This window comes from Desmodus rotundus, chromosome 11 (genome assembly GCF_022682495.2).
Source record: "Desmodus rotundus isolate HL8 chromosome 11, HLdesRot8A.1, whole genome shotgun sequence".
NCBI lineage: Eukaryota > Metazoa > Chordata > Mammalia > Chiroptera > Phyllostomidae > Desmodus > Desmodus rotundus.
Window position 1 is genome coordinate 3,583,959 of NC_071397.1, and position 13,688 is coordinate 3,597,646.

A 13,688-nucleotide genomic window follows, 5' to 3' on the forward strand; every position below is an offset into this window, starting at 1 on the left:
GTCTAGGTTGGGAGAGAGACTCCCGGTGCTTCCTACTCGGCCCCCTTCCCAGAATCCTCCTCCATTCCCATTTGATCTGTTTAGGCTGACGCACTGAGTTGAGAGTGTGACTGGAAATAGACTGAAGATCAGCGTGGCCCGAAGACCCCAGATCCATTTTGCAGTCATGCCCCCTTCAAGTCTGCTGCTTGTTCCCCACCTCAGGGAATTCAAGGCCGAAGTCAGGTTGCAGGAATCGCCAGAAAATCATGTGATTCTGCCCTCCACACCTGAAGACAGTATCAGGAACATAGGTCCACAGAGACAGAGCTGCAAGGCTGCTTAATGAGAAAGGGCAGGAAGTCAGTTCACTAAGCACCTATTGGGACGGTGTACTCGGTGCTGAGAGAAAAGAATGAGTTCCTGGAGCCCCAGTGGGGTTCACCTGAGTGCTATCTGTTCAAGCTGGTGTCATCTTTATGAAGATGTTGGCGTGTGCGAAGGATGATACGCATGGGTTTAAATTTTTGACTGAAAACATCAGTTGTGTGTGGGAACGAGGTTGTGAGCAGACATCAAATCACTGGTAGAGCAACTAGAACCAGTCACTGCACCCCCCCCAAATACTGATCATCAACTACTTGTTCTTCCCACCTTCTCTCCTTAGGCAGAAACTTCAAGAGATCACTTTAAAGCCATCATGGTGCCTATGGCAAGAAGGTATTTTATAAAAACACTGATCCAAAGCAGCCCCACATCAGAAATATTTAATACAAGAAAGGCTTAGACACTTGGTGTTCTTGGAGGATGTCAACTAAGCCAAGACTGGAATACATGCCCTGGAAACCCTCCCTTGCACGGCTTTGAGTGAGAACCACATGACCTCGTGTGGGATTCGGAAAGTGGAGGCAATGCAGCAGCCACGTTCTTCTAACATGTGGAAGGTCAGTGGGTAGAGGGTCTGTCTGGCACGTGGTAGGCACTCAGTGAACAGTAGTATGACCGGTTTTTGCCCCTGTCTGCAGGGCAGCTTTTCCTACACACTGTTCTCAGCAGCAGATACTACCCCAGCCTTGTTGACACCGGGCAGACCACTGAAGATTTTACTACCTGGTCTTAAGTATGTTAAAAAGGTAGGGTCCCTCCAAGCATGGATATTTACATTTCTGAAAAATGAGCAGGTAACAAAGGAAAACCTTTTGCCTTTTCTTGCTCCAATAAGATTCCAAGGTGGTGGGAGGCGAGGATCTAGTATTTAGAGAAAAGAATCCGAAAACAAGAACCCAAACACTGAAGTTCCTTATCTCAATCTGGAGCATGATTTAAAAAGCAACACATGCCTGTCCGTTACATACTGGTCAATTCCCAGTGTTTTCACTCCAGAGTAGAATGTGAGGCCTATGGCTCTGTGCCTTTTCAGTTCCACCAAATGCTTAGGGATTTTGAGGGGTACCAGCATCTCATTCCATATGCCAAGAGATTCATGCTTCAGACTAGAAAAGGACCTATTTTGGAACCATGTAAGGGCATCAGGTGGCCTGGATAACCATGGCACAGCCACTTTACCACTAGTCTTCCCCTTTCTGGATCTCCAAAGTCCTCAGAGAACCCCCGCGTTGTGGCTCTGCTCCAGCTGTCCCATCTAGGGGTAGCAGTTAGCTCCAACAGGATGCTTCTTGGGGTGACATTCAGTGATGTCCCTTTTTTGTCATGTATTATTAAGGTCACACATAGATTACATGCAATTAGAAGTCAAGAGATAAATTATACAGCCCTGGCCAGGTGATTCAGTTAGGTGAGCATCATCCTATACAGCACAAGGTTGCAGGTTTGATTCCCAGTCAGGGCACATGCCAAAGTTGCAGGTTCGATCCCTGGTTGGGCATGCATGGGAGGCAACCAATCGATATTTCTTTCTCACATCAATGTTTCTCTCTCTTCCAAACCAGAAAGCAAATCCTCGGGTGAGGATTAAGAAAGGAAAAAAAGAAGAGATTAGTTATGCAAATATGGCAGCATCAAAATTATTGGGCGTTCTCCATATCCTCTCCCTATCTCCCAAAGAAATGTCAGACGTGCATGAGAGAAAAATCTCAAAGGGAGACCCAAAGGTCCCCCAAAACATTTTCAAACCATTAGAGAACATCCTTTTCTGTACAGCGTTGTCAGTCATTGCTATACAAACACGTAAGCAGCCAACTGACGGAAATGACATACAGCTAGGTTGGAGGATTCTGAGTTTTGGGATTTTGACTAATCGCCTCACATTCAGTGCATTTGACACCCATGTAGCCAGTCTGAGAGAGTATGTTCTAATGCACCACACTAAGAGGGGAGTTCAGTGTCGCTACAGAGACCAAGTAAGGAAGGACAAAGTGCTTCCTAACACTCCTCTTGCCTTGCAGCCAGGTGCAGGCTGCCTCCAATTACCCAGATCACAAATTTACAGCTAGGAAGCTGCTCTGGCTCATCTTAAGGTATCCTGTTTAATCATTATTTGCTTAGGAAAAATATTCAAACAAGGGAATTATCTCATTACCAAATACCTTAGCAGCCAAAGGGGAGGAGTATAACTCAAATGCAGAGATGAAGCAAGGAATTGAAAGAGAATGAAAAGGCCTGGAGCCTGCATCCGCCATCTGTAGACCTCAGTGGTACCTCTGGAGAAAGGTGCCCCTGCCACAGCCCCACAGCCCCTCCTTTTTGCAGCGTGTGCAGTATCCTTCACGGTGTGTGACAGCACCTCCTTAGGCCTTCAGAGTGCACGACCGTGAGTATCTGATGAAATACGCTGCTTAAGAAGAAATGCATTCCTGACACGGGGCATCAGCTGACATAGGCTTACTTGTATTTCACATTTTTATTAAAGGGCAAATTAAATCTCTTTGTTTCCCAAAGTGACCCTACATTACAATCACATAAAATGGTCAGATACCCACTGGTTAATAAAAACACAAACTCTCTTGTTTCCTGACTGTGTGGTTCATTCGAACACAGATGCATCACTCTCGGCGTTCAGCCCCGTGTGGACTTCACGGCGCGCGTCACAGCACGGAGCAGGGCCACGCTGTCCTCGCCAACTCCCTGTCTCATTTCACTCGGCTGCCTGTGGTTTTCCAACCCAAACAACCTTCCCTGAAGACTATTTAAGCAAAACCAAGAACAACGTGAAACCACACTTCTGTAGTTAAGGAATACAAAAAAGTGCATCTGAATGTTGTTTTTGTTTTGGTTTTAACTCACCCCCACTCCATATTCATCTAAAAGACGGTTCAAAGACACTTGCCAATTTTTAGACAAACTGTGTAAGATTTCCGGGTTTGCTACAAGAATGTGTGAAGTTTGTTTTTCTCAAGCAGTGATGGTCACCCTCTGAGCGTTTGCTCGGACCCACCCGCGCACTCTTCCTCCTGTCTTCTCCATGCTCTTGCCTGCTCCCCCGGGTGACGCAGACACACTTGGGGGACAGTCGCTGGGCTAATCTAATTTTGGACACTTTTTGTTTGTTACCTGCAGAAAGCTAACTGGCCTTTTTAGGGTCAAGTCTCGGTCTTGGGGTCATGCTCTCATCCACAGAGCTGCAAATGCTAAAGAGCGAAGCAAAGAAGCAAAATCAACTCTTGCTTTTCATCTTTCCTAGGTACGATATGAGGCTTTTGAAAGAAATATCTCATGGAAAAAGAAAAAAGCATGACTGAGAATTTAAAAGAATTTTAGTTATCATTAATGGTGAAACAGAATATAATTCCATTTGTTCCATGGCTAATAACCCAGGCATAAAAGGAAATGACATTATTTTTAGTTTTAAAATGAGCCCTAACCCGATAATGAAAGTGTTTTGTTAAAACCACCACAAAATTAAAATGAATCTAAAATATAATTGCCAGCATTCTTTAAAATTAAAAGAAGTTAAATGCTGCAGGTGGAAGGGAATGCTTTAGGTCGCCAAATGCATTCCCAAGAGCGTTCCTTAGGCTGTGGGACTAGAAAGCCAGGCTCAATCTTGTTTACCCGGAAGGACTAAAATTCAGCGACGTGTACAGATATTGAGACTCTTCCTAACTCGGTGCCCAGTGTTGGAGATTTTGAGCCAGATGCACCTGCGTGGGAAGCTTTCTTCAATTCTTTGTCATGATTTGCACCAGCACAGAGAAGCTCTCAGCCCAGGAAAAGAAAGCCACGGCGTGTCAGATCTGCGAGGAATACCCTAATGCAGGAGAGCGACTACTTGTTTTTTGAACCCCAGAGTTTGTTTTTAAAAATTCAGCTGCTAAATATTAAAAAGTCAAGGTAGGTTTTTTTCATGAGAGGATTGTAAATAAGTTCCATAAACCAGTGTACATACACATGTTTATGAGCCAGTAAGTTTCAAAAGACAACAAAAACAGCTGCATGGACCCTATGTGGATGTGTAAATGAAGCCACTCCCGGCCAGAGACGGTACAAGCAAGTCGTACATGCTCAACAGCAAGGGTTGGCATGGAAATCAGGTACTGTAGCAGCGGGGCTAACGGGCGGTACTGTGGTCAACATTATGTCCTAAAAGGAGCAGACTAAGGAAAAAAGCACAATTCTGATTGCTCTTTACATACTTCGGCCTCTCAGAACTTCATCCAAAACACAGAAAACTAATCCAGACACTCCCTCTGCTCCCCGTCATTGCTGAAGAGTGTTTTAGGAATGACAGAATTCCTCCTCAGGGACAGGTGGGTGTGGCAGAAACCCACACTCAGAGGGAGGCCGGCTCACTAAGGAGGGGGTGGGGCTAAGTCTGCAAGCAAGTGGCCTGTGAGGTTCTTGGCTGCCAAGTCTGTGACGCTACTGTGGACCGGAGGGGACACCAGGCCACCCCACTGTGGCTTCTGTTGGTTAAAAATACAACAGTCACATTCATAGCACTTCAGTGATTTAAAAAACAAAACTTCACCCTCCTTTCCCCCATCCGTCTACAGGAAAGGAGAAATTCAGTAAGCATTTGTGTTTAGGTTTCTGAAGTGCTACTGAAATTCTATCGCATGTGACACCTGACAGACAGCCCCAGATGGTTAGGATCATCTCAGGGGACCCTGAACTGCACAGTGGAAGCTGATCTAAACTGAAATGAGCTGGACTTCTGCTGCCGGCTCCACCTCCCCACACCAACCTGTTTGTGTCCCCGGAGTGGCCCCACGCCTCCCCTCAATGAGAGCGCTGGGCAGCAGCAGGATGTGGTTTTGTGGGAACTACTGGTTTTGCCACTTGCTTCCAGAATCACACAGACTCTGACAAACTGCACATTGAACACTGTCAGTCCTGAGTTGGGGAAAGCCCGGGGAGCAGGCCGAGTTCATTAGCACTCTTCCCTCCTTTGCATGGTGTCATACGTGGTCTTTAGCTCGCCCTCCTTCCGTTGCTGGACTTCCTGTTTCTTTTTCATCGGTGACCCCTTCCAACGTCTTCTTGCCCGTTGCTTTACCGGCCTCTTCCTGAGGAAGAGATAAGTGAAATTCTCGGGTAATTCCTGGCCCCCCAGACTGTCTGTCAAGTTTGACACGAGAGGGCAGTGCCAGGACTTTATTTCGGTTTCCTGATTGGGTCGGACAGGGCTGTGCTGCCAGTGGTTTAGAGCGGGGGAGTTTACTTTTCTTTGGTTAAATGACTAGCTTGCCACCACTTGCTAATCAAGTCCATGTGACAAGAGGGTGGGGAGTGGAGGATGAGCTCAGGGTACAACTCTGTGGCAGGGCAGGCTGATCTGTAGCCCCCTTGCTAGGAACCTCCAAGGGGAGGGTGGGACAGTGGGCCTCCCCACCACAGCCCAGCTCCTGGGAAAATCAGAAGTCTCAACCTGGAGTTGTTATTTGAAAAAAACCTGATGTGTTTGATTTTTTTAACTTCTAGGGAATTATTTTTCCTCATGTCCTGCATGGACATGTCAGTGCCCCTACTACCTGCTTTTGGTGGGTGGGACAGTCCCGTTCTATCCCTGGACCCGATCCAGCCTCAGGTCAGATTGTACTGTGTTCCCTGTTCCGTGCTCCTGGGGTTCTGCGGGGAAGGGGGTTCTGCACATACCTTGGCATCCCGCTCTGCAAACTTCGCGAACATGTTGGCGTAGGTCTTGCGGTCCCGCTCATTGTGTTCCTTCGCCTTCTTCTGGCACACGGAGATCTGCAGTCTCGCGGCCTTATTCTGGGGGTTGACTTCCAACACCCTCTCAAAGTCGCCCTTGGCCAGCTCAAACTCGTTCATGAGCAGACGGGCTTCGGCCCTCCTGTACAAGCCCTTCTCGTTGGCACTGTCCAGTCCCAGGGCCTAGAACAGACGTTTCAGTTTTAGAAAGAATGAGTGTAACTAGTGGGCATTTTAAAGAAACTTAGTATTTAAATAACTCACTAAAGTTTTCTGGCCAATAACTCATTAATGTGTAGAAAAAGCATACTGAAAAATGGGCTCAAGGTGATTCTACTCTACCAATCAAAATACAACTAACTACTGAAATTAACTTCTGTATTTAATATAATTTCTTTAAAGATCACAAAGGGATTTGGAAGGGGGATCCTGAGAAGTACGTTGTAAAGTTTCATGGAAGGAGTAAACGTCCAAGAATGCCTAGGAAAATTTTGGAAAAACAAAAATCATAAGAGGGACGTGACTTATGTGAGAAAAAGATACACCACTAAACTACCGAAACTAGAACAGTCTGGTTACTAGTCCGTGGGCAAGCAGGCCAGTGGGCCAGAACCAAGCTCTCAGAGGCACATCATCAGAGACAGGATCAGCTGTACCACATTGGGGCCAAGGCAGTAGCTGCCCATGAAGAAAATAAGAGTTAATTCTTACCTCATCATAAACACAAAAATAAGTTCTAAAGCAAATATGTTTACATGCAACCTTCCCTAAAAATATAATAGGCTTATTTTAAAATTATTAAAAAAAAATAAACCTAGTTGGAGTACATTTTGCAAGTACCGAATGGGGTTATTTTTATACTCTTAGGGTGGAGAAGACTTCTAACTAGAAAGGAGAAGACAGATTTGACTGTGTAAACAGCCAAACTTTCTTCACAAAAGAGATGCTATCAACGATGTTAAAAGACAAACGAGGACAAGAGGCCCAGCATCCCTACTGTCAGACAGCGGGGTGACGGTGAGGACGCACAGGCTGTCTCAGTCAATCAGAAACGGACAATGCAGTTCAGAATGTGAACAGGAAACTCACTGAAGTGCAAATGGCAGACAATGAAAAGATGTACAATAAGAAATAAAAATAAAATTTACCGTTGCCAATGCTATTAGAAAAGAAACACTGATAATACTCAATGATAATATATAACATATTAAAATTTAAAATGTTACTGTATTAAAATCGTGTCTTTTCACCCAGTATTCCCACTTCTAGTAATCTGTCCTGTAGAAACAACCCCACGAGTCAGCAAAGGGAGACACTACAGAATCTGTAATAGCAGACACCCGGAAATCTGCCAAGGGGATTGGTTAGATAGACCACAGATGCCTACAGTAGGTACTAAAAGGGTATTTAAAAGAATGAAGGAGAGTTATATGACAGACCGATAAGATACAGAAAGATGTCCTTAAAGCTATATATTCTAATTTTTGAAAAGTACACATATCTGTTACTCTGTGTGGAAGAAACAGAAGGAACGTGTGTGAGACAAATGACTGGCCTTGGAAAGACGGTCAGTGGGGATTCCATAAAGGACCTTCGCTTCCTTGTATGTTTCTATAATGTGTGAATTTTGAATACCTTTATACTACTATAATAAAAATAAAGTAGCAAAAAGCTTAAATAATGTGATTAACAGTAATATTTCTTCCTTAGGCAAAAACTTAGTGAGACATGACAGGAAACATATTGATCCACAAAATTAAAAATGCTAAAATTCAAAAGTAATCTTACAAAGAATATATGAAATAGGTGCTTGTCTTTCGGATCCCTTTCTGTTTGCCCTAAAGACACATTCCATCACCAGCTTTACCCACAGCACAACGCACAGGCTCTCTCTGAGACCGGACACCTGACGGGCCAGGCGGCTTCGCTGGTGCACAGGGACATCAGAACACACTGCAGGGGGACACCGGCCCAGCACAGCCACGTCCCAAAAGGCCGGCGGCAGCAGCAACAACGCAGGTGTGAGCAGGGAGAGGGCGGTGGGTGCTCGGTGGGCCCTTCAGATTGTGCACATGTGTTCCTGCTCAGTGAGTAAAGGCGAGTACAGGAAAAGTGACTTCTCCCTGCATCCACTCCCTGAGCAGCTGCAGCTGTTGCAGTAAGTCCTGAAAGGCTTAAGTAAAGCCTGTTCTTATTGAATTGAACCTGAGGAGCTATAAGTGCCATAGATTTAAGGAAGGTCATGGGTAAAATTTGTTTAATCTTCTCAAACCTTTTATTCATAATGCATTATTATAAATAGTCTAGACATCAGAAAAGTCTTTAATTAAAACCTTCCTGAGTTTCCCAGTTCATACTGAGGAACAAATACTCCCAAACAGAAACAAATAAAGCCAAATAAAAACCCCTCTAACCCTTGGCTGAGAAGAAAGAAAAGCAGCCCAGGGGTGAGGATGGAGGGAGAGGTGGAGTGTGGGACCCCCCCCCCCCCCACGCCGACTCTACCTTGTCGCAGCACTCCACGGCTTTGATGTATTCTCTGAGCTTCAGGTAGCACATGGCCAGGTTCAGGTAGGCAGCGAGCAGAAACGAGTCGGAAGCTTTAGCTTCCTTTTCTGATAAGCCGTATTCCATCTCCAGCCAGGTCACTATCTTCGAATACTGAATCACTGCCTGCACGTACTTGCCTCCCTAGGAGAAACAAGCCGGTAATTACTCTCCGTGCGGCTCCCGAGCGGGTGCAAGACAGGGGCAGGCTCAGGCCTCCCCAAGAACCAAATCCTCAAAACGGAACCCCCCTCAAACAAAACCTGGGGTATGACCACCTCTTCCCGGGCCAGGGGCTGGCCACCCGGCACCTCCCGGTCCGTCCCGAGGTCCCAGAGACCCGTGGGCTGCTTCAGGACGGCGCGCTGTTCCCAGCACTCCCTGCCCTCTGCGTGGGGGGGGGGGGGGCAAGGCTTTGGGGCTATATTCTCGGGTGCTAGTGTCCCTCTCTCAGACTTCAGAAGGTTACTGAGGAGTTTTGGACGATGTCACTAGTTTAAAGGGGAGGTCACCTTTCCCTTCGCTCCTGACCACCAGCACTACACAGAGGGGACGAGCGGCCGCAGACAACACGTAAACAAACGGGGGCCGCGTCCCAAGAGAACCTGACTCACGAAAACAGGGGGCAGTGCGCTGACCTACAACGGGAATGTGCTCAGTCGAAGCAGCAGCATCCAGCAAAAGTAACTATGAAACACAAGCTGCAGAGGTTCCCTCCGTCGCGCTTTCACTCGCCCACCTGACGGGCAGATGCAAACACACCGGGAGTAACAACGCGCGAGGAGCTCCGGGAAACCAGTGACACCTGTGCTGTCCACAAGACACCGCGGGGCCCACACGGTGTGTTTCCCGCCATTTCAGGACGAACGAAAGCAAGCTGACCGTAAAGCTTGAGAGCAGGTGACCAACGGCCGTGGGCGGACGACGTCACTAGGCCTGGCCGCCATCAAAGCGGCGCACACCTAAGACGACAGTGCGGGAGGCTCCCGGCCGCCGCACCAATCCGCGCTGCAGGTTGTCTGTAAGACCTGACACGGGGCCGCGTCCTAGTCATTGCTGAGGAAATGACGTCGCACTTACCACGCACTGAACCGCACCCCCCTCGCCAAGTCCTGGGTGGAGGCCCTGCCCCCAGGGCGCTGTGTTTGGAGACGATGGGGTTTGGGGGGAGGGCCCCAAGGCGGTGCCTCACCGTAGAATCAGGCCCCGGGTAGGGGACACCAGAGGGCCTGCTGCCTCCCGCTCCCCACCCACAAGCACCTCGGGAAAGTCACGCGAGGGCACAGCAAGGAAGAAGCCCCCGCGACCCCAGGAGGGGGCTCTTCTAAGACACCGACACTGCTGGCGCCCCGATCCTGGACTTCCCGTCTCCAGAGCTGTGAGAAATAAATTTCTCCCATTTAAGCCCAGTCGCTGGTATTTTATCACGGCGGCCCGAGGTAACTAAAACAGTAGTTATATTCGGTCATTGCCATAGGCTCACTGCTCCTCTTGGGGAGCACAACGAGGGAAAGAAAAGAGTACGGTCCTCACCCAGTTTCAGGACTTGGCATTTTCTTTGTCACTCTTTTCTCTGGCTGAACTGTGAGCTCTGTGAGGACAGGAAGCATGTCCTATCCTGTTTGGAATAGAGGGCTTAGCACGAAGAGGCCTCGATGACGGGTTGCTGAATAAACATTAAGGCCCAAGGAATGTAACTGTGAAATCCCAAGTTCTTCTACCCCTGGGGACAACATGGAGCAGACAGGAAAGGTGCCGTTTCACTCCGATCAGGTAAGCGCACTTTCCCTGTTACGCCTACTTTCTCCTTCCTCTCTCCTGCTTCATCTTTAATGCACCTATGACCTGTCCGATTACCACCTAACATGCTCGCGTTGTTAGAGGCAAAGAAAAAGGAGCCAGGAGGACAAAGACTCAGATGATGCCCCTCCTGCAGGTTCTGAACCATCAGAGTGGCAGACGCTCGTTTCTAAAAAGAACAAGTAACAGACTTCACAGGGGTTCCTTTACATTGATGGAGCATTTTAATTTCCTGAAAGCTCTTCCGCATAGCACGCTCATACGTAATTTTACTCAGATCTCAACTTCCAATGAGCAAAGATATTTGTTTTGTGGTATTTCTGCTTCCCATTGGCTAACACAGGAGTCCTCAACTTGGGTGATTTTGGCCCCTGGGACATTTTCAACGTTTAGAGATGTTTCTCCGTTGTCACAACTGGAGGGGGTGCCTGTACGGGAGGCATCTGGTGGGTAGAGGCCAGGAGCGCTGCTCAGTCCCCTGCAGTGAGCACAACAGCCTCCCCCCAACGCAGAATCACCCTGCCCCAAATGTCAGCAGTGCTGAGGTTGGGAAATCTGCACTGAAAGAATGTAGGAAGGAGAAAAAAGGCAGGGTTGATTCTTGGGAGGTTTTTTTAACCTAAAATCCTAGAGTTATAAATGACTGGTGTCTTGGGTCAGCAAGGGTGGTCAAAACATAGTTAAGCCTGGTTGTCTGTAGAGGGTGCAGTGGTTGAAAGATGACTCTCAACCTGCTTGCTTTGGAAGTGATTTCCCCACAGAGCACAAGGGGGCGCCAGAACCCCACCTCCCTGGCGTGTCCTCACCCTGCCACTGAGCCTCCACGCCTGGGAAGAGAATCACTAACCAGGTGTGATAGTCACTGAAAGCTCCCATCCTGTAGAACACAGTCAGCTCGGGGAGAAAAAGAAATCACGTCTGTTCACAGCTCACACAACGCCATGTTGTTATCCAGGCTGAATTATTTTTAGAGCCAAGTGAAGACAGTCCTGTCCAACCTTTCCTCTCTTCAGTGTTCAGAGGCTGATCTGAGGACTTTCCCATCTAAAGAGCAAAACCGTTCCCATTTAAAAGCTGACCACGATTCAACCCTACTCAGGGGGGAGATTTACCCACTGAAGGGTAAACCAAACCGACAGGTCAATGAAACGGAGCTCCCATGCACTGATGGCAGAAATGTCATTGTTATTTCTCAGTCTCTGCCGTCACCCACAGTATGGACGCTGCATGAGTGCGAGGCTCCAAGTCACCTCCCCCCCACCCCGAAAGATGGGGCCACGATGCCAGTGTGGCAGATGGAAACCTGCCTGAAATCTGAAAAGGGAATGCTTACAGGAACCCATTTATCGACTACCCTGAGGCCTCACAGCTAAAACTAGGATCACTGCTGGGGTCTTTTATCTGTATTGTGAAGGTGCCTCCGGGGGAGTTTGTAGTCCTACAAACTGTTCAGACACATTCTGGGAGAAAAGTCTCAGGTTAGTGGTTTTGAACTTTTCATTAATTTCCCCCCAATGGACTTGTGTTTTGAAAGATTTTCTCTATCAAGTTGCATGTTAAAAATAATGTGTTCCATATGTGTGACTGTTAATCCAGATTTTATTCAAAGATCAGTCATTTTAAGAGGGTTCATAATATGAAATACACAAATCGCTACTACAGTTGTGATGCTTAGAAGCAACAAAGTTGAAGTAGTTGTATAGACACTTAAGCAATGCTTTTTACTACTGGTCATGAATTCTGGCCATCTTTCTGTATATATTCAGGAGCTTTCTCCATATATTCAGAGCTATATGGAATGTGGCTTTCCAACATTATTTCATTATCAATAGTATTCCCTAAAGTTCAGAGTCATCAGGAACCTTATTGGTTCTTATTGAGTTTCTAAAACTCTTATTGAGTTTCTAAATCATTGAGCTGTTTTACTACATTGAGTTGATATAATTCTAGTAAATGCCAAGAGCTTCAATCTGCCACCCCAAACTGTTAATATTCTATTTAGAAGTTTTGGAAAATATTAAAAAATATATTTAAAGACTTTAAAGGACTCCAGGTATATAAGAAACACCATTCAGGACTTGTGCTTGAAAAAGTTTTTAAAGAAAATTTTCTTTTTATTCCAGTCTACTGTGTGTTTGGGGTCTACAAAAAGCCCATTTGGTATCCTACTTGAAAGGTTTATAAGTATCCAATATTGAACAATTTGAATAAAAAAAAAACCAAACTTGCAATTCCTCTTCCGGGAATCCGAAGTAATCTGAAACACTAATTCCAAAATGTTCATTGCAGAGTTATTTGCAATCACCAAAATTTGGAAGCAGCCCAAGTGTCCACCCATAGATGAGTGGATAAAACAGCTAAGGTACATATTTATACAGTGGAATACTACTCGACTGTAAAAAAGAACATTTTACTCGTTATGACAGCATGGACGGGCCTGGAGAACATTACGCTAAGTGAAATAAGCCAGTCGGAGAAAGACAAATGCCATATGATTTCACTAATATGTGGAATCTAATGAACAAACTGAAATAACAAGCAAATAAACAAACCAATAAAAATCAAATTTGCTCTCAAGAGTCTAAAAATTCACAGGATTTTAGGGTTGGGAAGAAACTTGGAGATCATATAATCTAACTCCCTCAACTTTTCACTTGAAAAAATAACCTTTTTAGACCTTAAATGACTTTAAATCATTTGGAGCCATAATGCCCATTTTCCCAGTTTCCAATTCAGAGCTCATTCCCCCACACCCCTTCTGGTGAGCCATGTGTTATTTCAGTACGTAAAATGAGTAAGTAGAAATAAATATAAATAATTATGTAAGCCAGGAGATTTCAAATTTGTTTAACCAAAACCCACAGTAAAAAATGTTTTAAATGATGATCCAGTACCCACGCACACAAGTGAATAAAAGCTTTATGAAACAAAATTTATCCTTACTGCATAATGTACACACTTCCACTGAATTGATTTCATGACCAATTAATAGGTTGCCTCTCAAAGTTTAAGAAACAATAACCACACCCGTCACTCTCTGGCCACACTAATTTTGTGATTACACAGTCTCACAGGAACTGTCCACTGTGTGCCCTGGCTGACCATCGCCGCTGTTCCCTGCAGACGAGGGTCCTCACCCTCTGAATCCCTTTACTGCTCACAATTATTCTAGTGTCTCTTGTTTCATCCCGCAAACAGTAATTGAGTGCCAACTGTGTACCAAAGCAAGATGCTTCAGGCCTTGAGTGACC

The 13,688-nt window shown here is 46.1% G+C and overlaps 1 protein-coding gene across 8 annotated transcripts in view; it reads right to left on the reverse strand.

The window, feature by feature from the left end:
• Nucleotides 1–2,820: 2,820 nt before the first annotated feature.
• Nucleotides 2,821–13,688, reverse strand: part of FKBP5 (FKBP prolyl isomerase 5) — a 95,160-nt gene continuing 84,292 nt past the window's right edge. For all 8 annotated transcript variants that reach the window (XM_053913755.2, XM_053913757.1, XM_053913759.2 and 5 more), the window contains 3 exons: nt 8,596–8,781; nt 6,034–6,273; nt 2,821–5,444 (listed from right to left, as the gene is read on the reverse strand). In XM_053913755.2, the coding sequence (XP_053769730.1) occupies nt 5,337–5,444; nt 6,034–6,273; nt 8,596–8,781 (534 nt within the window). In that variant the 3' untranslated portion in view covers nt 2,821–5,336. The remainder of the gene's footprint in view (nt 5,445–6,033; nt 6,274–8,595; nt 8,782–13,688) is intronic.